We start from the raw sequence: 23737 nt of genomic DNA, 5'->3' as shown, positions 1-23737 counted from the left end.
GGGTGTGATGGTCAGGTGTCCAAAAACAGAATTAACAGAAATTAATTTTGATGTTTCTTCCATTCTCTTTAAAAAGGTTTTATTTCAGATGTCTTAAGAGTAGAATTATTAAGAAGACTCTTACACCCCCACTTTACTCTTTTCTGTGTTTAACCCTTCATAAACAACACCTGAGCTTCCATATTCATTGCCTAAATCCTTACCAAAACACTCCAGTATCATGATTACCCATAAAAACAAAAAAAATGACCATGACAGGGAAAAGTACTTAAATAAATTATTATTCATTTCCACCAAATGCTTTTGCATCCTAAAGTTTAAGTTGGTAATGAATCTTGTCCAGTGAATTAATGGAAAAAATTCTCAGTGCTGAATATTGCTGGAGCAAAATGTATGTTTTTATCTCTTTATCTGATGTCATTACTTGGGATTCTATAAATGTGTGATGATACAATCATGTGATTTATCCCTTACAAAATTAAATACAGTAGTTTCATGATGTAATTTGATTACAATTGTAAATCAGCTACTTCTGTTTTCTAATTACTCAGCTGTTGCAAAATTATTAACAAACACTATATTGTTTTTTCAGTTGTAGCATCTGGTTATTAATGTTCACTGTAACAAACCAGGCAGTGAAGCAGACAGTGAAGCACACACATAAAGAACACACACATTTAAGCATTTGTCTATATTTGACAAATTTGACACTGTGCATGGTTGGACTGAGCGATCTTACTAATGCAACAGCACTATTTAAACACTAGAGGTCACAATCTGTCCAATCCATAAAAATATATAGAGCACACACTGACCAATAGCTCTGGAACACAATGCATTATAGCTTACATAGTTACACAACCACATTATACCAGTTAAAATAAGATATTCAGTAGCTGTTTGATGACATCAGTCTTGCTGCACGACAAAAGTGCCCAAGAACAAAGGCACCAGATTCTGGAACATTACACACTATTACGAGTCTCAATAAGCCAGGCTTTCAGTATTCAATTCATGATTCCACTTACTTTTCATGGCAACATGGGATTTTGGACAAACCTCCTCTATGTCAGGCTTGATGTTAATGCTGCATGTGACTTAACATGGAAGTGCAACAATTCTGAATGTTTGAGCTTGAAACATTTAAATTCCAAAGCTGAAAACAACATGAGCACTTCCTTGTGTTACATAAATGCATATTCAGTATATTTTAAAAGTTAAAAGTATCTTTTTATTAAGGCTGAACATTTAAAGTGAAGAAAAACAAAACAAAGAAGCATGATGATTTTAATCCTTTTAAAAAAACAATAGTCATTTATTTCATACAAACGGAGGCTGAATATTGCAATTTAAACATATTTTACACAAACAAGTATACACCAAACCCTCAAATAACTCACTGGCACAGTTCAGGATTTATTATAGATCAAACTTTGTGCACTACCCAGGACTAACTTTCAAAAACAATGCCTGCTTTCAATTCATGGGACGTAACATAAGAGGGTGGGGAGGAACGGAAATAAAGGGCACTGAGAGATTTTAGTAATCTAGAATAAGAGGTCCTATTGCAAGCTGATAGGAATGCTACAGTGATTCTATAGGTTCATGAAACAAGTGGAACGACCTGGATGACTCTGCTGTAACCAAGTCTACTTCGGTTTGACTCAAATACCCTTAAAAATCTTCAAAAAGAAATAAAGCTATTGAAGAAAAATATCTGATCAATTCCAAAATCTATTCAGTTCTTCTCTTAATTGTAATGATCAGTCCAAATAAATCTAACATTCAACTACACATTCTGAAAAGATCTGACTAATGAGAATCCAAGATGGACATACAAACAACCCAAAAATATAATCCACCACCCAGTTGTGAAAGCATAAATTGAAAGAGCGAAAGGAAGCACAATTAAATGAACTAGTGGACAAGCAACATGTGCCTACAAAACTATGCAGATACAGGTCGAGGTGTTACGTTAATGGGCACATCAATCATCAAAATGAGATCCTAGACTCATGGTTATTGGTTCCAGACCCATCAGTCTCTAGACATAAAAAACCTGTGAGTCGCAGTTCTGTGGATGGAAATACTGACTGGTTCAAGCTGACAGAAAGGCTACAGTTACTTAACACGCAGAGTCTCCTGAGTAGCAAAGCAGACAAGAGTTCACCCTATCATTATGGACCATGAGTTCAATTCCTGACAACCATCCGTGATTATTATTGTGAGTTATGCATGGGACATAAAGCTTCTCCATAACAAAACAACTTCCTTTTTCAAGTGCTGTTCCACTTCCTGTTTATAGACATGAGTGCATGTTTCCTTGAATAGTAAAATAGTTCACATTTATTAGATCTAATGTAGCATCAAACATGGTCTTGACTTGCAAAATTGCTTTGAACTAATTCTAAAGGAATTAGAATCCTAGAGCAGTTATAGTGATCTTTACTGTTCACCTGTTTACTGTCTTTATCTTTACTGTTCTTTAACCCTAGTCAAAGCATGTAGTTAAATAACAGTCATGGCTCAGGCAGTTTGTATTTACTGGTCAATCTCATGATGATAATTCTGTACAACAGTGTGATTGCTAGTGTAATATTGCTTGTGAACAACAGTTAAATAAAAACGAGACACAGTACGGCTAATTGTTCTGTTTATTTTTGCTCTATTCATGGAAACGTCCATATAGTAACTGTAGTAACGTGTGTTATAATGAACTACTACTAAAATGTTATGTAATGAACACAGACAAGTCGAGTGTTGGGTAATTAGATTTGGGTCACAACTGAAGCTTTATGGTCAGAAGAATTTTTAGTAAGGCCATCCTTAAAAATACTTTGGTTTGCATTAACAGTTAAAAAAAAGGGTCGGTAGGTAGGTCTATATATATTTTTCAAGTTTCAATGTAAAAAAAAAAAAAAGTACAATTATGGTAATGGTGTTTACGTAGGTATGACTTTAAACAAATTAGCATATCGTGACGTCACTGACTGGGTCTTAAACCCGTACCTTCGCGCGCATCATCACAAACCTCATTTTGATGCTGGACAGTTTTTCCAGAACTTCGTGCCAAGTTAAAGTGGTGTCGAGCTGTTTTAATGAATTTTTTAAATGTATTATGGTGCCTGAACCCGTTAATATTATTTTATTGCTTTTGTATTAGTTGTTTGAAGAGTAAAAAAAAATTGGTCGGTCTTAACGCAAATTTACAACCGGCAAGTCGGTCGGACTTAAAGCAAAAAAAAAATAAAAAATTGAGTCGGTCCTAAATTGACGGTCGGTCGGGTTACAGCAAACAAGAATATTGTTAAGGATGACCTCAATGTAAAAATTTTAACTACCTAAAATAGTTTATACATGTTGAAGTTATGACGTATTTATGATTGTAAATTTCTTTTTTTTTTGACAATTGGAAAAATAAGATACATTTTTATTTAAATATTTACTTCTGGTGTTTTTTTTTTTGTCTTCGCAGGATTTTATCACACAAATGTGTTTGCTGTATTATTTGTAGTTTGATAATTGAATGTTAGCCCAATATACCAAGGATTCTACGTAAACATGGCTTTAAAATGTATTTTTCTGAGAACTATGCAGAGGAAAATCCACTAAAAATAGTGAAGACCTACATTAATGTCAACCTGATATTACCTTAGTGCAGCAGAACCTAACCCATCCCTGCACATACCTCCAGTGAGCTGAGGAAGCCATTCTTGTGTGTAAGAACATGCTTATGGGGAAGTTGTGGCTAAAGGGGTTAAGGTTCTGGATTGTTGATCAGAGGATCAGGGTTCAAACTCATGCATTGCCATTGTTGGGCACTTGAACAAGGCCCTTAATCCTTACTGATCCAGGGGGACTGCAACATGTCTGACCCTGCGATCTGACCCCAACCTCCAAATTCTGAAATGTGTCTGTGACAAAATAAAGGATTCTTCTGCTTCTATAAGATGTCATTTGGTTGTCTTTTACACAGACAACAATAACTTGGGTATTTTCATTGAAATCACTTCACATGACAATTATATATATATTTACAGAATATGAAGAGTGCATGGGCAGGACATGGCAAAGGGGGTGTTTCTTATTTCTTTCATTTCTTTCATTGTTTCCCTTCTTGCTTCCCTTTTTTGCACATTAGGGCCTCCCTCAGAATATGTGGGGGAAGAATTCTAGGAAACGGCATGAGAGCAGACATCATTCCCCAATTATGTATCGCTATAAAGAGTAGTTACTACTGATTGCCCAAATGTGCCACATAAGAGATCAATATAAAATAGTAATACAATGAAATCATTATGTCTAAATTATATGGACCCGTGTAATTACTGTATTTAGTCACACTGCTTTCTCTGACTGTATGGACCACAATGTTAGATACACACAGGAGTTGATTAGTTTAACATAACAACAAGCTCTTTGTAATCCCAGCAGAAAACAATCGCTTCTTAAGAGCATCAAAGGAAAATGCAACACCAGGACTTTCAAAGCATTATTTTACAATAACTAAAACTGCCATTATGTGTTGTGGCCAGAAGACACCAAAGGACAAGGAAGAAGCCCCACTTATCCACAGTAAGCTCTGGGGCTGCACTCCGGCAGCACTCTGGTCTTTAGCATTATCAGTTCTGTTAAAACTCAGCTTCACTTGCTATGGTGTTCATCCCTAGCTATAGATTTCAACAAGATGATGAAACAGTCAGTCCACAGTGTCAAACCTAAAAATATGGAGCAAACAGAAGAAGGAGCTTCAATTTTTCAAGCAATATTTCGAGATCCTGCTACTATTTGTATTCAAGTGGTGTTAGGCATTACAGGAATAAGCAGGTTTTCCCTTATTTCATTTTCATACAGAAGTAAACAATTAATAACATTAATAACACTGTATTAGTAGTATATAGCACATGACTAACACTTTTCATAGACTCATCAGACTATTTAGTGAAACCGTTGCCCCCTGTGGATAGAGGGATTAGACATCCTGGAAAAGACCACTCCCTTCAGGATAAACATGATCTGTCAGAATAAGAGAGATTTCACCCTTTCTTTGAAGAAGGCAAATGCCCCAAACATATCACACGAAAGCACAAGCAAGAAAGTCACTGAATGTCTGCAATTTCCAACCCTATTCATTGATGACTTTCACATACTGTAGATCTAAATGTAGATGTCTCCTTTAGTCACTGAAACACTAGCCTGTTGAAAAGGCTTTGTGACTGAAGCTCCTCTGTGCCCCAATAATGAGCACTCTTTTTAACTCATTATGTTTCTCCATGGATTTATTCAGCTTTTTCCTGTATAGATGCCAAAATAACAAATGTAGTTTCCATTTATTCAATTTATTTATTTTATATATATATATATATAAAATATAAATATTATATTTATATATATATATATATATATATATATATAAAAGGTAAGTTTGAATTAAGTTACAGTATAATGATTTGTTTGTATATACAGGGATTATAATGTGTCTCAATAAATATATATTTTACTATTTTTCATTTATAGCAAATGGTATAATTAAAACAAAAGATGCACAGTCCTTCTACCTAATAATAATAGCACCTTCTTTCTTAAATGCCACATGGGTTTACAGCCCAATGAAAAAACATTAGTGGAACAGAGAGAGCTTTTGAATGAACAGAGTCAGGAGGCTCTGTGTTTCACCTGGTGTGCTGGAATGTAGTCAAAACAAAACAAATCGAATTACACTCAGGATTACAATCGTTTTACATTCAGTCGGAGTACAGAATACAGAATACAGGCAATTTAAAGTGTCTTTGCATCACAATGAATGGAGTATTTCTTAAGTTTTTTTTTTTTTTTTTGCAAACAGCTGAACGAATGGTCTGAATGGTCAAAATAACCAAAAAAAGTGACTATACTGTGAGAAGATCTACAAGATGTACAGAGTAAATTTCATGTACAATTGTAATTATTTTCATCTACTCAAATCCATTCATTGTAATATGAAAGATTTAATTCCCTAAATGATATAAATGGAGGACAGAGTCTCTCTTTCATTGTAGCCACTTGATGACTAGATGATAATCTTAAAAATACATGTAAAAGTTGTGTGATGAATAATAATATTTCAATTCAATTCAAGTTTATTTGTATAGCGCTTTTTACAATGGACATTGTCTCAAATCAGCTTTACAGAACATAAACATAGAACATATACATGGAATAATATAACAGGGACTTACCTTTTGGTCCACAATGGAGCAGGCGATCTGTTTGACATATGTAATATCTGCTGTTTGTGGCAGAAGCACTGACTCTCGTGTCAGTCCTATCTGGATAATGAAAGACACTCCAGCTGGTGGAGGAGGATTGACAGACATATTGGTCCCACTGGGCCCTTGGGAAAGCACGGTCTCCACAGCAGGGAAGCCTAGTGTATACACAGCAGGCAAGGAAACTGGTGTGGCATGCTGTGTCTCCACAGACCCCGGGGGAGAAGAACCACTTGAAGGGAAGAATTCAGGAGATAGGGCTGCTGACGGCATTACGGGACTGCTATTGGCCATCCTGAAATGTTAAAGCCAGTCAGATAGTGGAGCTAGAGCAAGGGGCGTGAGGGAGCAAGACGTACACAGACAGGCCAACACACAGTTCACTCCCTCAAACTGTTGCAATCCTGTTTGTGGAGCTCTCCTAACAGGACTGGGGAAAAATATAAAGTATAAACTATGACTTGTAATTTAACTAAAATAACTAAACTTAGGTTTTAAACAGAAAGCCTGCCTCTTCCTTCCCACCTGAAGGCTCCCCCTACCTCTTCCTGTCCTGCTCCTCGAAAGCTGCTTTGAGAAGGAGAAAGTCCAAACTTCAGCAGGAGACCCACAATAAAAAAAAAGAAAGAAAAAAAGTACAAAAGATTAAAAAGAAAAAGTAATGTCGCATAAACAAGATGGCTTCCTAATACAGGAAATAGTCAAGTCAAGAGAGAACGCCTGGTTAAGCTTGCTTTGCAAGTTGAACCGTTTCGGTTTCTTGTCGAGTTGAACTAAACAGTACAGCCTTGAGAATTTGTAGACACTCCCTCCCTTGTCTCCACCTCAAACTGTCTGTATTTGCCTGAGGAGGAAGTGCAATGACAGACAGAGACCTCAGCCAATTGGCTGGAATAGGAGTTGTAAAAGGGCCTTTTTTGTTCCTTACAGACTCACGAGCCCCTCCTGCTCTCCAAACTCATTTGATTGATTTTTTTTCTTTTCTTTTGATTCCCCACCCTGGAAAAGGCCTGTGCTGTTCTCAGTTTATCTTGGGACTAACAATTTGCACCCTATCCAGAACACTTTCATTGCTAGTGTGTTTGTACTCCTCAGTCCCTGTGCCTATATAACCACATATTAGCATTCTTCTCTATTCAGAATGTGAACAGTTATTCAATGTGACATAAACTAGGGAAATACACAATATACAATGTGAACAAACATGGTGCAAGTTAAAAAAAATCATGATTTTAAATCACTTCACCTATATGCATAAAAGGTCATGCAGTGCTACAGTAAGTCAGTTCAAATGAATGTACAGTAACTAAAAGCATCATTAAAGTTGTAAAGGTTTGTTTTTCTTCTTTTCTTTTTTCTGAGAGACCTACAGCAACATTAAGGGAGCTGCGGAAACATCTGACACAATCTGGTCACTCCATGCTTAAGATAACAATCACTTGTCCTTTTTAAATATTAGTTAAAAGCCCTTTCTCATGGAAACAACCAACCAAGCAAACAAATATCCAAGCCTGTCTGTGTGATAGCTTGATGACAGCATAAATGTTTTCAGCACAAATCCAAAAGGCATGTCCAAGTCAACAAAGGAACAGCTTCAAAAAAAATCTGTGTTCTAAAAACAACCCGGACTGAACACACATTTAAATCTTAACCAAAATCTGTGTATTAGGCTGAAGAGGGCTGTGCACAGGAGATCCACTCACAATGGGATCAATCTTGAGAGATCTGGATCATTCAAAAGGTGTGAAATTGGCGAAGTTGAGTGTTGTATTAGAAGCAAGAGGTGTTTTAGCAAAGCATTACACAGATGTGCGCATCTCCTGCAACCAAGTTTTTGTTTGCTTTTAAAACATTTAACATGTTTGTTTTTACACTTTGCTGGAAATTTGTTAAATGTGAAAAATTAATGAATAATCTTGTTCTTATTTTAACAGGGGTGTGTTTTAATCCACTATACCTTCGTAAGGAAGTAAACTTTGTTTAGCCTGGCTCTAAAAATGTCCATGTTTAGTCATATTTCATGGAGATATTGATTAGCGATATTCTGATGTTTCCCTTTATCACATTCTCCAGAGAAATATAATAAACACCAAATACAATATTGCTGTACTGCACTCTATGTACAAAATTATTTTTATTGAATTTTATTTACCTTCCCAATAACAAGAACTGCAAACTAAAACAAAATAGAAATGACAGGAAATAGTTTAATTTGATAGAAGCTATAATGCAGTTTAAAAATATGTATAACAACATAATAAATAAATAACATGCAGGCCTTGATCCCTTGATGTTAAAGGATAATGTTTAAATGTAGGTTAATATGATGTACAAAATATCACATAGTGATAAATTGTCAGATACAATATACATAGACGGAAAGTCCTTGGCTCGTGGCACAGGACTGACTTGCCTTTAAATAACTCCAGTTTTTAAGCTTTCTGACAATTTTATGTTGCATTGCAGGTTTTGGTCTAAAAGGATTTGTTCACTTATTATACGACTGTCATCAACAACTATAATAAGGTGGCAAAAGCAGAGATTTGTGCAATGATAACTTTTTAAAATTATTCTGATTAATATAATAAACCTAACTCAATTTAGTAAAATCACTGGAGAACCTGCAGAAACAGGGGTTTATTAAAACTAAACGCAATCACATAGGATTATATGATAAAAATGTTATGATAAACCATTTAAAGTCACAAATGTAATTTGGCCTAAAGCGAACCATTAATTCGTGTGTCGTGATAAATAACCCCTTAGGAATTAATTTGTAAAACTAATTAAGGTTGTGTGCTTAACTGACTGGACAATTAACTTGCATTACAGTCACTAAGGGAATTCTCATCATACTTCACTGTAACATCCCAGTGGAGGCTGAAAAACACTAAACTTGGAGAAACTCAGAAGTGACTGTCTGAATTCTAGGATGGACAAAAATCTGAATGAATGCAAACCCTTTTTGTTACATTTGGTCTACGTCAGAATGAGTTACTGCATCTTTGCATAGCTTATAAACTAACTTCCAGGAATTTCTCTTATACTAGTGAAATCACGGTAAAGGATGTAAGTAAACAAAACAACATTAAAGCATTAAAACACGACCTTTACTGTCCACAACTACTCTAAAGGCTAAAGCTACTGAAGTGGGTGAATTTTTAGTCCCTTCCATCATATGGTTTGCTCCATAATACCATTGTCTATACAGAAGACTCTGCTCTTTTCCATGGCCCTAGATGACCCTATTTTGTTTTTCTCATTAGAGTAAGGGGAAGCACTCAGTGATCTTCAAATTATAGGGCATAAAAAATCTGTTCGAGAAAACCCTAGTTGTTATCCAACACACTGGCTGATAAAGGACCGTGTCTCCAAATGTAGTGTTTAATAGTTTGCATTACAGTTTAACTGCAACAGAAAAAGTGTTTTCTCAAATAAAAGTAGTTTTAAAATAATAGGCCTTAGAATGAGGAACTGCAACTGGTGAAGCGTTCACCTTCTTTTACTTTCTTTCTCTTTTTTATTCTACCTTTTGCATTCCCTCTTTTGTTCATGTTCCAGATCAAAAAACAAAGCACACACTGAGAAAATGTTGTGGTTTAGAGCAAAGGCAGGTTTAAACCAGCTGTAGGCTTGAGATAAAGAAAACTTGCAACACTTCCCTGATACTGAATAATTTAGCACCAATATTTGTGACAGTGGGCTGTGAACAGCACAGATAATCTATCACTGTGCAGCCCAGTCAACTCAGCTAATGTTCTCTGGCTACAGATATAAAACACCAAGCCTTAACAAGCAGGTTATTAAAAATACATCATAAAGGATATGAAAGTATGAAATCTAATCAACACACAAATATGATGATATGACTAACGCATGTACAAGTCAGTCGACTGTGTGTTCCAATGATGGTACATCAACACACTAAACAGGCTGAAAGACAACGAGATAAAGTAACTACTACAGAATTTCAAAACAAAGGGAAGCGATGGTATTATGGATATGTAGTCCAGGCCATTCAGTTTTCTGTGTGTGCAGTAATACAACGGTGTGTGGATTTTGGATGGTACTGAATGGCACATTTTTGGCCCAGGACTGAGCGTGATGAAGGGAAAACACACAATAGTGATGCAATAACCAACAAAGTTGTACAATATCTTATTCAGTCATATAAACAATGCAATTTAGATCTGAGCTTTGCTTAATTCATGATAGCTATATTCTTTAATAGATAATTTTTATCTATTTTAAGATTTTAACAGTCATGGCATGCAAATTAGTAGTGTGCCAAAGATATCCATACATCATTTATGCACTGTCAACATTCAGGTGAACCGTGACTCATGTATAGCTCATACACTATTGTACATGTACACTGCCATCTATGCACCAAATAGGAGTGCAGAGGAGAAACTACAGATGGTGGCTTCCCCCATATACTGTAAATGTAAATTGTTTAAATATGTCTGGTTTTCACCTTTTATGGTTTATTTGAACTTTGGAACTGTACACTTTGTCTGTGGAGAATAAAATTACAAGCTCATTAAAAGTTCTTTTTTTTTTTGTTTTTTTTTAAGAACCCAGAATTGAAAAATACTGTAATTCGTTCACCTAAACTGTTAATTAAACCCAATTGTCCCTGTGGTAATATATTTTATTTGCAGCCATATGAGGACGTGTCACACCAGGTAAAGGTTTAACCTTGTGGTGTGTGTCTAAGAGAATGTAGTGTAACATTATATAAGTCTGGCAGGAAAATACTGAATCCAGTAACCAGTATCGTCCAGCGATTTTCATATTGGTGCATCACTGGTGCTGCGGTGACAGGAAGAACATTTAAGGTGTTTGATTAGTTTACTGCCTTACAGGTTTTGCCTGAGCTTAGTCACCAACCTTAGTGTTAACTGTTTAGGTTTGGGAAAGCCCTATTTACACTAACCAATTATTTCTGAGAATTAACTGTGATGACACGGTCAAATGAAGATCTTTGCGAGGGAATCAGCTCCAGCGCTGGCAATCAGAGGTTGTGAAGGGTGAAAAGCCACATCGTGGATAGCTTCATCATGCTTCTTTCTGTGGGCTGTGATTTCCTGCACACATGTGCGATTATCCAGCATCCACAAGCGAACAGAACAGTCATGACCTGAGGTAAAGAAAAGGTGATATATTTTTTTTTAAACACATGACAATGTATTTTATTCACAGAGACATTTAGAAGATATAGAAGATAAGAGACGCTTGTTCTTTTTAGCTATTTATTTTGCCTATTTATCTGCTCTTGTCAGGGCTTCACTAAGACAGATCCTTGATACGTATGTATTTAAAGCCTTTCCTGACACAACCCTCCCATATTATCTGCGCTTGGGACTGACACCGAGAGTGAACTGGCTTGTGTAGCCTCAGTGACCGATTTGGGTCCCTGCCTGGGAACTGAAGCTCAGCTCAGAGTGCGGGATCCTTTGCCACACTCCCTGATTTACATCATGCGACTCTCACCATGACAATACTAACACTCCTATACTATACCAAAAACAGTAGGGTCTTTTACACCCTTAATGACAGGGCTCTAATGAGCATGTGAAGAAAATTAAATTACATTTTTATAGCAGTTTATATTTGTATGTTCATATTTTGCTCTTTACATTTCCATTTATGTTACTACTTTATGTAGGTCTAAAATGTACTTTGCATAGGGTTAAAAATTATGTATTAATAAGAATATATTATACTGCGTGCTCTACAGACCTTTAACAAACAAGTGATATTTAAACCAAACAAAGAGAAGCAAGATGTCTTAATATACTCACTGCCAGAGACGAGGTAACTGCCTTTAGGATCAGTGGTTAGGCAGGTGACTGCGTCTAAATGAGCCACCATGGAGTGAATCACTTTCCCTGTCGGTAAACAGACAAGTAGGAAAAAAAAAAGAAAAGAAAAAAATACAGAAGACAGAAGCATTAAGAGGGTGGAAGGAAAGGAAAAATCAATACAGTTCCATAACAGTGCATTTAAACATATTCAGACCCCCGCAGCCTGATACTACAATCGTTCAAATTCTTTTTTCTTTCTAATCTAGACTCAGTACTCCATAATGACAAAGTGAAAACAAAATTCTAGAAATTTTGAAAACTGAAAAGGAAAAACTGAAATATCAAATAAGTATTCAGACCTTTAGCAACTGCACTTTAGCAATTTAGCTCAGAAGCCTCCCATTTATCTTAATGATTGCCGAGATGTTCCTGCACCGTGATTTGAGTCCATCTGTGGTAGATTCAACTGAAAGGACATAATTTGGATCCCCAGTCCTGGTGTGCAAAGTTTGTTGACTGAAACAGACTGGAGGCTGGAATTAAAGGGTCTGAATACTTATGTACATGTGATATTTCAGTTTTTTCTTTTTAATAAATTTAAAGATTTTTCTAGAATTCTGTTTCCACCCTGTCATTATATGGCACTGAGTACAAATTGTACACCTTTATTCTTTATTATTAAAATGATCTTTATTAAAAAAAACAAAAAAAACATCTTGCTGTTTAGGATACACAGTGTGCAGCTAATTACACAGTAGAAGTCTGTAGTCCCAGATTCCCAAATCGAACAGGGACATTTGTAGTATTGTTATTGTTAACTGTCCCACAAAAATCCAATTAGCAGCCAGGATACTCCTTTACACACCACACCACAAATTCACACACACCTGTCTTGTTGTCCATAAAGCGGATGGTACGGTTCTCATGGGCAGTGATTGAGATGGGTTGGGATGGATGGCTGACCACACAGTTAATCAGCTGATTCTCTGCAGATACAATAAACTCATGTAAATTATGTAGTTGCTGATTTTACTCGTGTTCTTTAGAAATAAAAAAGCTGCTGGGATTTTTTTTAAATGGAGCATTATTATTTTGCAAAGTGCAATGTGTAAGTGAGTTCTATGTGTATTGTGTATTCAAGAAAAGACATTTAACAAGTCTCACATTTACATTTACATAAATCCAAATGTAGATTTAGTTCCCCAATGGGCAAGAAAAACTCCTGGCATTCGACATTTGGAAGAAACCGTTTTAGTAATCAGACTCAAAAGGGAACCCATCATTAGACAGTGAGATTCTAAATCATACAGAAAGAGAAAAGTAAACAGCACTAAGTGTGTATCAGCGTAATGTATAAGTAACACTGAATAGGACTGAAATCACAAATATCACTGATTATAATGTAGACAGAGAAAACCAATCGTTTTATTTCATGTTGCTCACCATCCTTTGTCTGGGTTTCTAGGACCATGATGCTTTGCTCTGTGTGGAGGTCATAGAGGACTGTCTCACCACCAGCAAAGGACACAACAGCCTGGGACGTGTCTACGCTCCCAAAGGCAATGGAACTAGGTGTTCCACGTTCTGTAGACAGAGTCATTGAGTCAAAGAGCTTGAAAATAGTATACTATTTACTTGAAATTGTATTCACATAGTGTGTATTTTTTTCCTAGCACAAGTAACTCAACATTAGCTGCTGTTTTGGGGATGTTGGTAAAATATTTATTGTTAATGAAAGAACTATATGATATATTGATCTCTCCATATATGATTTTTCATAATAAAATGAGAACTTGCAGACCACCCGGAGGGGGGAGCAGGTGGGACCACACACGAGACAGTAAGATTTACTTATATATGTTCATTTCTATGTAAGATCGTTAGGGAGCAGGGATAAAACACCCACCTTTGGATTTATTTAAAACACTAATACAGGGTGTGGAGCTCTGAGGATCCCAGATACGCACAGTGCCGTCTGCGGAGCAGGAGGCCAAACGCTTTAGGTTGGATGAATACACCAGATCCCACACTGAATCTTCATGTCCTAATAACACGGCACTCTCAACACCTTGGTCTGTAATATATGCAAACAGACACAACAAAAGTTTAAAATCATATTTGGAAAATGTTTGGTAACAAACATTACTGAAATTTTGTAATCTTAATTAATTGGACGAGGACAAATTAATATTATTAAAGAATAATAAATCAATTTAAATGATGAGTGGGAGTTTACATGGCATATGAATGACTGAAGTCTGGAACCCAGAGACATTACCACATGCTGCTAATGACATTCATGGTTGGTCAGGCCATCCTTAAAAATATTTTGGTTTGCAGTAACAGTAAAAAAAAAAAAAAAAAAGGGGTCCTTAGGTAGGTCTATATTTTTTTTTTCAAGTTTCAATGTAAAAAAAAAAGTAAAATTTTGGTGATGGTGGTTACGTAGGTATGACTTTAAACAAATTAGCATATCGTGACGTCACTGACTGGGTCTTAAACCCGTGCCTTCGGTCGAACACACCATTCACATTTCAGTTGTAAAAAGAGAAACATTGTGCAGAAGGATTATTTGCTGTTATACGTCTGTGTCTGAAGCTGCAGTTGATGTGTGATGCGTTCCAAAAAAAAATAAAAACCTGGACGTGCTCTGAGAGAAAGCCGTTAAAATCAATTTCCTATTTTCGTTTTCGAAACTTGTGTTGGTTTGTCCAATCGATTCGTGCAATAGATTTTCGAACAATAGAATTTGTATTAGTTGTTTGAAGAGTAAAAAAAAAAAAAGGTCGGTCTTAACGCAAATTTACAACCGGCAAGTCGGTTTAGCGTAGTTACTGCCTTTAGCATAGTTACTGCCATTAGTTGGTACTCCATGTGCTCAACCTAATCTAGGCTTGGAATCTCAGACAAACATTTCATAAAATCTACAATAAACTTTTTTTTTAACATATTAAAAAGTGTGTTACAAATGCTATACACAATACATGGACATAAATGTTAATAACCATGCTGTAGACTTGCCGTAGTTGTCATAAGGATCCACATTAAGATCTGGACATTTCCAACAACGTATGCTTCCATCCAGACTTCCACTGTAGCAATACTTCCCTTCCTCTCCCATGGCTAAAGAGAGGACTGCTCCACTACACACACACACACACACACACACACACACACACACACACACACCCCTCTTAAAATAAATCTTTAATTCAATCACACTTATACTGACGCTAATCAAACTTGGACCTAAAACTGAATCTCACACTCACTTATGTCCTCGGAAAGTGTAAATAGGTTCAACATCCAGTGCTGCTCCCCTGAAATGATACAAATCAGTAAAAGGTCGTGCAACTTAACATTACAAGCTTTTTTCTTAGATTACTTTTTTGTTTGGCTGATAACCGTTTAATTTTCCATTTGACATCTGTCTGGCACTAAAGTGTTTTTAGCTTCTTTACACACAAAACTTGCCTTGTTTAACACATTTCAAGCCGTTTATGTAATAGAATAATTAGGTTTTGTTGGTGGAACTTTGTAAACGGTGTGTGGGGATGTATAGAAGTGTGTGTGGGGGGGTGTATAGAAGTGTGGGGCGTGTATGTGTGCCATCTGTCATCTATGAATCTATGAAAAGACTGAACAGGAAAAAAATTTACATAAAAAAAAAAAAATCTTCAATCCACCTACTGAAGACATCTAATGAGGTGCACAAACTTGGGATTGAGGAAAACGCACCATGACGGAGGGCTCAATTCAATTCATTTGTTTAGCGCTTTTAACAGTGAACATTGTCTCAAAGCAGCTTTACAGAAGTGTAAAAATATAGAATAACAATTATCAAGTTTAAAATTACCTCATCCAGACCCTCACTGACCTCATCCAGTCCCTCACTGACCTCATCCAGACCCTCACTGACCTCATCCAGACCCTCACTGACCTCATCCAGACCCTCACTGACCTCATCCAGACCCTCACTGACCTCACCCAGATCCTCACTGACCTCATCCAGACCCTCACTGACCTCATCCAGACCCTCACTGACCTCATCCAGACCCTCACTGACCTCATCCAGACCCTCACTGACCTCATCCAGACCCTCACTTGCATCCACCAAAGTAGACGTCAAATATTTCTCAAGTTGCACAATGTCTTTCAATGTTGCTTCAAGGCTTTCCTCTAAATACAAAACAGAGAGTGTCAAAGAGGCTCTGAGGGTAGTGGGGGATTTGCTTAAACCCTCTTCATGGGGATTTCCCCTTAGAGCAGTCACACCCTGGGGCAGGATTCTGTCTATGTGAAAAGTACCATTTAATGATGGAAGCACAAAAAAATGCCCTCATGTCTGTGAAACTTTACATTCATTAAGTCTAATAATATTAAATTTTTCACAAATTCACACATTTAATTTGGCAAGTCATTTAGGAGGTCATTTTAAAACGACTGACGGAAATAATTAACTACCCCTAGCAACAGGTATGTGCTTCCCTCTTGCCTTGTCCTGACCCACTTGCCTTGTTCTGACCTTGATACCAGCTAAACACTCAGTAAAAAATGTATGGACCTCCAGACATATGGCTTCTCTTTAAGAGTAACCTCCATGTAACTGAATCCACCACCACGTGTATTAACAATTCTTTGCTAATATAAATATCAGGCGAACACAGACTGCATTGTTCAGAAAAGAGGTGCAAATGAACTCCCAGGGGTGACTGAATCTGCCCTAAAGGTTCAACTGAAACTGAAGACAAACAAAGAAACTGGAGCTTTATACATTCACCTGCTATTCATAAAGTCAACAGAAAAATAAACAAGACTTGATCTCAAATAATTCCCAGCTTTCACCTTGTTCAAATTCAAGCTTAAGCTTCAAGCTCCTGGACACCTGACATGCCTCCAATGCCACACATCATTATAAATTGCAGTTTTATAAAAAAAACACAGGACATTAGGTGCAAGAGCTCACTTTTTTGAATGCATTGTCTTGTTCAGGTTCCAAAGCTTTAGTGTTCCATCCTCTGAAGCGGTCAACAGTGCAGGCTGAGTTGGGTGAAAGGTCAGTGATCGGATAGCGTCAAAGTGGCTCCGGAGAGTAAAGCGTGGATTCCATGTCTTCTTAAACTCTTCCTGACTGTCCTGGTGCTAAAAAACATACAGTGTATAAAAAACTTCTACACACACTTTTTGATGTAAAACATAAAAATAAGATTTGAAATATCAACCAACACAAATTCAAATGACAAAACAGAAAAAATATTTGAGGTAAAAAAAAAAGGGGGGGGACAACGACGACGACTTAATAACCTGGTTGAATTTCTTTTAATTTATACACTGTTTAATTATCATTTGCTTATGTGTCTCATTTTTCTGGCAAGAGTAACATTTCCAAGTGAATTTAGATCCGAGTCATTCCACAAGATCACAACCTGATCATTAGATCTTTAGCCTGCAGGGTTAAAGGACTAAATCTCCAGGCATTACTTCCTAACTTATGACAACAATAACATGTACGTACACACACACACACGTCAGTCATACCATTACAACCACCTGCCTAATATTATGTAGGTCCCACCTCTGCCGCCAAAACAGCTCTGATTTGTCGAGGTTGGACCTCTGAGGTTGTGCTGTGGTTTCTGGCACCAAAATGTTAGCAGAAGATTCTTTAAGCCCTGTAAGATGTGAGCTGAAGCCTCCGAAGATCAGACTTTTCCAGCACATCCTACAGACACTCAATCAGGTATTTACTTGGTCAGCAGCTGTGTCTATGCAGATGGTAGGTGTCAAAGTAACATCCACATGAACTTCAGTCTCCAAGGTTTCCCAGCAGAACATTGCACTGACCATCACACTGCCTCAACTAGCTCACCTTCTTCCCATTGGGCAGCCAGGTGCCATCTCTTCCCCAGGTAAGTGACACACACACAAACCTTCCAAGTGATGTAAAAGAAAACATGATTCATCAGACCAGGCCTCCTGCTTCCACTGCTCCATGGTCCAATTCTGATGCTCATGTGTCCATTGTAGGAGCTTTGGGTGGTGTACAGGAGTCAGTGTGGTCACTCTGACGCTCTGCAGCTACACAACAAGCTGTGATGTTCTGTATGATCTGACTCCTTTCTATCAGTTTGTGCTACAGCAGCTTTTCTGTGGTATCAGACCAGACGGTCTAACCTTCATTCCCCATGTGCATAAATAAGTCTTGCTTTCTGATCCAGTTGGCTAGCCATAACAGTTTGGCCCTTATCAAATCCACTCAGATTTTCCAATGGCCCAATCATCAGGCAGCAGAACAAAACAGAAAATCATGCAGATAGGAGCTTCAGTTAATGTTCACATTAACATCAGCTTAAATTAAAGTCTGATATCTGTGATTTTAGCCCAGATATAACTAGTCTGGGTCGTCATTTAACTGTTTAAAATGCAACATCAAGAAACAAACAAACAAACACAACTTACATCAATGGTAAAGTCATTAGCGACAGTAAGGTCAGCCAACTCGCCAAGATTTATGTCTCCTCCTCCAACTGTATCCAGTATGAAAACATCAGATGAGAAACCCAGAGTGCATCCTGCAGCAAAATAAAAAATAAATTGAAAATAGAAATAATGAACACAAATGTTGTGCTGCCTTTGCGTCATTCTGTATGTGACAGTTTTTGTGCTACTGACCGCAAGGTTGCAATCTCATGAATGCAAGAGAGCCACGTGTAACTATCATCAGGTTAGACTTCAGTCACTAATTATGCCAGAACCAAACACTCCTAAGCTCCAGAAAATCTGAGAAGTGGCAGTGTTTAGGCAGGTGGTATGTGTCCATTGTAGGATCTTTGGGTGGTGTACAAGCGTCACCTTATCAAGCTGTGAGCAAGCTGGGATCTTCTGTGTGATCTGACATCTTTCTATCAGAGCCACCATTCATTTTTCAGCAATTTGTGCAACAGTACCTTTTCTGTGGGATCAGACCAGATGATCCAGCAGAAACTTTATTTCAGGATTTCAGAAACTGCTGATCTCCAGGATTTTTCTGTCTCCACAGTTTACAAAGAATGGTGTGAAAAACAAAAAACATCCTGTGAAGCTGTAAAAGCTTTCCTATTTTGCTTGGTCTTAACCTATGCTTAGGAACGTCAGACCGGACCTGATTAATTCAGTCGAGGTCCCAAACCTACTCCAGAAACATACAGACTTTACTTTCACTAGAAACATGATTAGACCCTGTTACTGTAGATCACTTATACATCTTCTCTGTTCTCCTGGATTTCGATTCCAAAAGATTTACCACAAGCGCCTTGAATCATAGTTCCCATACCTAATTCACGGCCGTCTCCTGAAACGCATGCCTCCCCAGCTCCCTCACCCTCTTCTCCTGAACCCAGAAAGTCAAATTCACTGAGGGCATCTTCTGAATCATCCTCCTCATCTTCTTCATCCTCAGGGTCTAGACCTGTGGTCATGGGTTCTCCAAATATCTGACAAACAAACAAAATATCTAATTATGACTAAAATGTGGTTTCACTGGGTGTTTTTGTACATTAAAGTGGAGGAATATGGTGCGATTACATACAATAGATGTAAAAACTTTACACATGCAGGTTAAAATTGAAATCATGTCAGAATTTTAGACACATTTTACTGTCACTTTTCCAAAAAGACTGAGTGATAGAACCAAAAGGTGCTTCAAAATAAGTACTAGTTTATGGTTGTGCACACATACAACTACCTTATTGAAAGTTGTTGTAATTTCACATTAAGGGTAGAAAATTGATCTAGGTTTCATTTTTTTAACAATGAAAACTTGCTATTTTAACAGGTGTAGTTTTTATGTCCATTGTATAATATATTGGTGTATGTGTTCACATCACTTCTAACCTTGCCTCTGGATTTCTTGTTTTTATGTGGTCCATCAATGCAATCTGTGGCTATTCCCTGGAAATCATCATCTTCATCACTGTCATCTTCATCATCACAGCTACGCAGGAAATGAATTTTATCCAAAACTGACCTGCCAGTGTGCTCTGTAGAACTTTCTTTGCCAGCATTTCTATCATTTATACAACAAAGACAAGAAATACTTAGTTCCTATTTCTGCAATGCTAATTATACAAGAAATTTCACTCCAATTTGAATCCTGTTTCTATCCTACAAACCATGTAATTCTTTTACCATGCCAATGTTCTAAAATGTTTCTCTCTCTTACTTTTTGATCTGCTCCTCTATCTGGCGTACAAGTAGGGAGTCTCCTCCTCCATGGGGCTTGGGATCTGGGGAAGGTTCTTGTGGCAGAGGCCCATTTACCTCTGGGCTACAGCGACCCAACAGAGACTTGACTCGTTTGGAGCGCATGTTCAGTATAGTGTCAGAATAACCCACCTCCTCCAGGTACCTGCATATTACACTCACATTTATAGCTGCTCAAAAAACGAGATGCATTGCTTCTTATTTTCACTATAAAGAGAGAGCACTGACTTGCGCAACAACTGGCGACCCTCCTTCCATGCCATTTGATGAGCTGTCTCAGTGTCAAATTCTCCTTGACCATTGGGAACTGCACAACAAGGATAATGTCAATCCCGCAGATTACAATAATCCACAATAAGAGTAATTTATATACTCTTTATATATTTAAGAGAGAAATTTTACTTGGTTCATTCTTAGTCTCTGGCTTCTTCTCTGGGCTCTGATCAGTGCCAGATTTCAGTTTCTGGTATTTGGCCCTTAGGATACAAAACCAATGTGTAAATATCACCAAGTTTTAACAGTGTTAAATCGTCATCAACATCAGCACAAACACCACAAAATGAAACATATATGTGCTTTATGAATTTTTCAATCTAACTATTCAAATATCAGGCACAGTACACACATCTGTATGAGCCAAAACATCTGGAGCTCAGTGTATAAAACTGGCCATAAATGCTACCTGTGAAGCCTTTAATGCAACTGTATAAGTGAAGCTGAGCTCACCGTTCTTGTTTAAGGGCGTACTCTAGCATTTTGATCCGCCTCACCAGATCTTGCTTCATGCTCTCCTGACCTTTTCTTTCTCCCTGAAGAAATGCCACCTGTGCCTAAAATCAGGAAAGACAACATAAATGAAATAGAATATCAGAGTAGCATATAGAACCATAGTAATGAGAATAAACGCATACACAAAGGCAACTCTAAAGGTTGCATCAGTTTTTGTTCAGCACGTACTGAACAAGCTTCAAAAGCCCAAGTCGGGTTTAATAGAGGCTTTAACTATTCAGAAACATTGGCGTTTAAATTTCTAATTACAATTTAACATTTACAACGTGATATTCTAGGAAAGAATAGACAAGGGTACAGATCTGAGTCAGATCATCTCTAAAACAGGAGGTGTTGTGAGGAGTTATTAATGCCACTAGAAGTAAGCAAAAGATTTTGGATAGTAGTTGACAGGGTGGTAAGTGGATTGCTTAGTGTGGATAATTCTCTGTATTATGTCCAAACAACAGTCACTGAAATTGAAGCAGCCTTCATTAAGCTGAAACCCTAAATAAACCCAACAGATAGTTATCAAAACCCTTAGCTGTGACCTAATCAATCACGTAAGCTCAGGAACACCAACATATCCAGGAGGCCACAGCAACCACAGAGCATGGAATACTACATAAGCAGCATGATGAGATATCCTGAAAATATGTTTATCGTATTGCAACCTTGATACACACAATACATGCAATATAACTGTAATATCGTACAGTCATAATGAATGCTATTAAGAGAAGAACATTGAAAGGTTATAATGAAAGAACTCCATAAGATTGTTCATCAACACAGAAAAGGATTTTATGCACATTGTATTATGTGCAGCAGAAAAATCAAATGTATTAGTAAATATAATACATTACTTTGTCCTTACTACTTAAGATGTATAGAATTTTACACACAGTGTGCTATACATTTAGAAACTGCAGTTAATATAAATCTTTACATTTCTGTTTTGCTGCTACTGCAATATAGAAATAATAAAAAATTATAATAAGCTTTTAGTGGGGGTTTTCAGCTATGATCAACTTAAACTCCTCATAGTTTCTACACCCTGTTATGTGAAATGTATGTGTACGTTGTATGTTTATTAAAATGTATATTATTTAAAATGTTATTTATGATTATGACAACAATTGAAAAGAATCACATCACAACAGTAACACGTATCCCACATTTAGTGAGATTTCAGAAGAATCTGGAGATTTGACCCTTTTGCCTCATCATTTTATATGCATATGAAGAACAAAGGAGTAACCCAGTTCTCCCAGTATAAGCTCTAACCCAGTTCTCCCAGTATAAGGTCTAACCCAGTTCTCCCAGTATAAGGTCTAACCCAGTTCTCCCAGTATAAGCTCTAACCCAGTTCTCCCAGTATAAGCTCTAACCCAGTTCTCCCAGTATAAGGTCTAACCCAGTTCTCCCAGTATAAGGTCTAACCCAGTTCTCCCAGTATAAGCTCTAACCCAGTTCTCCCAGTATAAGCTCTAACCCAGTTCTCCCAGTATAAGCTCTAACCCAGTTCTCCCAGTATAAGCTCTAACCCAGTTCTCCCAGTATAAGCTCTAACCCAGTTCTCCCAGTATAAGGTCTAACCCAGTTCTCCCAGTATAAGGTCTAACCCAGTTCTCCCAGTATAAGGTCTAACCCAGTTCTCCCAGTATAAGCTCTAACCCAGTTCTCCCAGTATAAGGTCTAACCCAGTTCTCCCAGTATAAGGTCTAACCCAGTTCTCCCAGTATAAGGTCTAACCCAGTTCTCCCAGTATAAGGTCTAACCCAGTTCTCCCAGTATAAGCTCTGGTTCCTCTGAAGACGGAGATGATAAAGTGAGTATTTAAGGTTAATGAATAAATAAAGTTTGAAGTGTATAAAGTTAATACACTACAATAGTGAAGATGAATCCGAGATGAAAAAAAGGGAATTGTATATAAACTGATTTAGTTTTTTTCGTATTGCTCCGATTTAAAGCACAATGTAAACATAAACCCGGTGTCATTTTGTCCCATAAGACACCGTGTGCGGTCCGGAACAGAAGGTGATGTAAACTAACCCTTAGTTCCTCCCTCTCGGCTTCCCAGCGGCATTTTTCTGCCTGAAAACGACCCCATTCATACTGAATAAAGTGTAAAATCCCCGGTAACGACATCGCTGCTGCTGCCGCCGCGTCCCCGTCCTGCTGCTCCCGTGGCCGGGAGGATGCGCTCATCGGCCCGCCGGTACCACTGACCCCATGGCTGTGGTTTGTTCCGCCGTCACCGGAAATGTCCGAGTCCATTATAGTGTTCACGATGTCGCCGAAGCACCAAACTGAGATACGGAGCAACACAAAGGCCCGTGTTTCACCAGCACTCCATTCTGTCCCAAACAGTGGCTTTGCCAAATTGTGATCCTCGGCATGTTCCTGTATCGGGTCCGTTAGGGGAAGTGCGCTAAGTTTCATAATAAAAGTAGTGAGAAAGAGGGTTATGGGGCAATAGGGCAATAGGGCTATAGGGCTTTTTTAAACACATTCCTCCGAGATATTTATGCTGTTTCGTCGCTGAAGTTACGTTTTTGTTTTTGTTTTTTTTGTTTTTTTTGCTAATAGAATAAAAACACTTCTTATACAAACTGTTCGTTTTTATTATTTGTTATTTATAATTGTTCTTGTAAAATACCGCCATTG

At 37.5% G+C, this 23737-nt stretch overlaps 2 protein-coding genes across 4 annotated transcripts in view; both read right to left on the bottom strand.

The window, feature by feature from the left end:
* Positions 1-7054, bottom strand: part of prkd2 (protein kinase D2) — a 28526-nt gene extending 21472 nt beyond the window's left edge. Inside the window, exons 1-2 of one of the 3 annotated variants that reach the window (XM_060887738.1) lie at positions 6774-7054; positions 6219-6678 (exon numbers count right to left, since the gene is read on the bottom strand). In XM_060887738.1, coding sequence (XP_060743721.1) covers positions 6219-6542 — 324 coding nt within the window. In that variant the 5' untranslated portion in view covers positions 6543-6678; positions 6774-7054. The remainder of the gene's footprint in view (positions 1-6218; positions 6679-6773) is intronic. The other 2 variants (XM_060887737.1, XM_060887739.1) reach the window with 2 other exon arrangements.
* A 2557-nt stretch (positions 7055-9611) lies between these two features.
* strn4 (striatin, calmodulin binding protein 4) lies at positions 9612-23470 on the bottom strand. Its single transcript, XM_060888109.1, has 16 exons — positions 23123-23470; positions 21026-21129; positions 20702-20775; positions 20528-20606; positions 20259-20444; positions 19931-20102; positions 19371-19530; positions 18518-18630; positions 17025-17200; positions 15331-15378; positions 15080-15201; positions 13965-14132; positions 13502-13642; positions 12946-13044; positions 12056-12142; positions 9612-11391 (listed from the first exon to the last, which is right to left on the bottom strand). The coding sequence occupies exons 1-16, from the start codon at positions 23345-23347 to the stop codon at positions 11222-11224; spliced, it is 2124 nt and encodes a 707-aa protein (XP_060744092.1). The 5' UTR covers positions 23348-23470; the 3' UTR covers positions 9612-11221.
* Between the last annotated feature and the right edge of the window lie 267 nt (positions 23471-23737).

This window comes from Tachysurus vachellii, chromosome 15 (assembly GCF_030014155.1).
Source record: "Tachysurus vachellii isolate PV-2020 chromosome 15, HZAU_Pvac_v1, whole genome shotgun sequence".
Classification (NCBI taxonomy): domain Eukaryota; kingdom Metazoa; phylum Chordata; class Actinopteri; order Siluriformes; family Bagridae; genus Tachysurus; species Tachysurus vachellii.
Note: the sequence above shows the minus strand (reverse complement) of the source record. Positions and strands in the feature narration are given on the sequence as shown.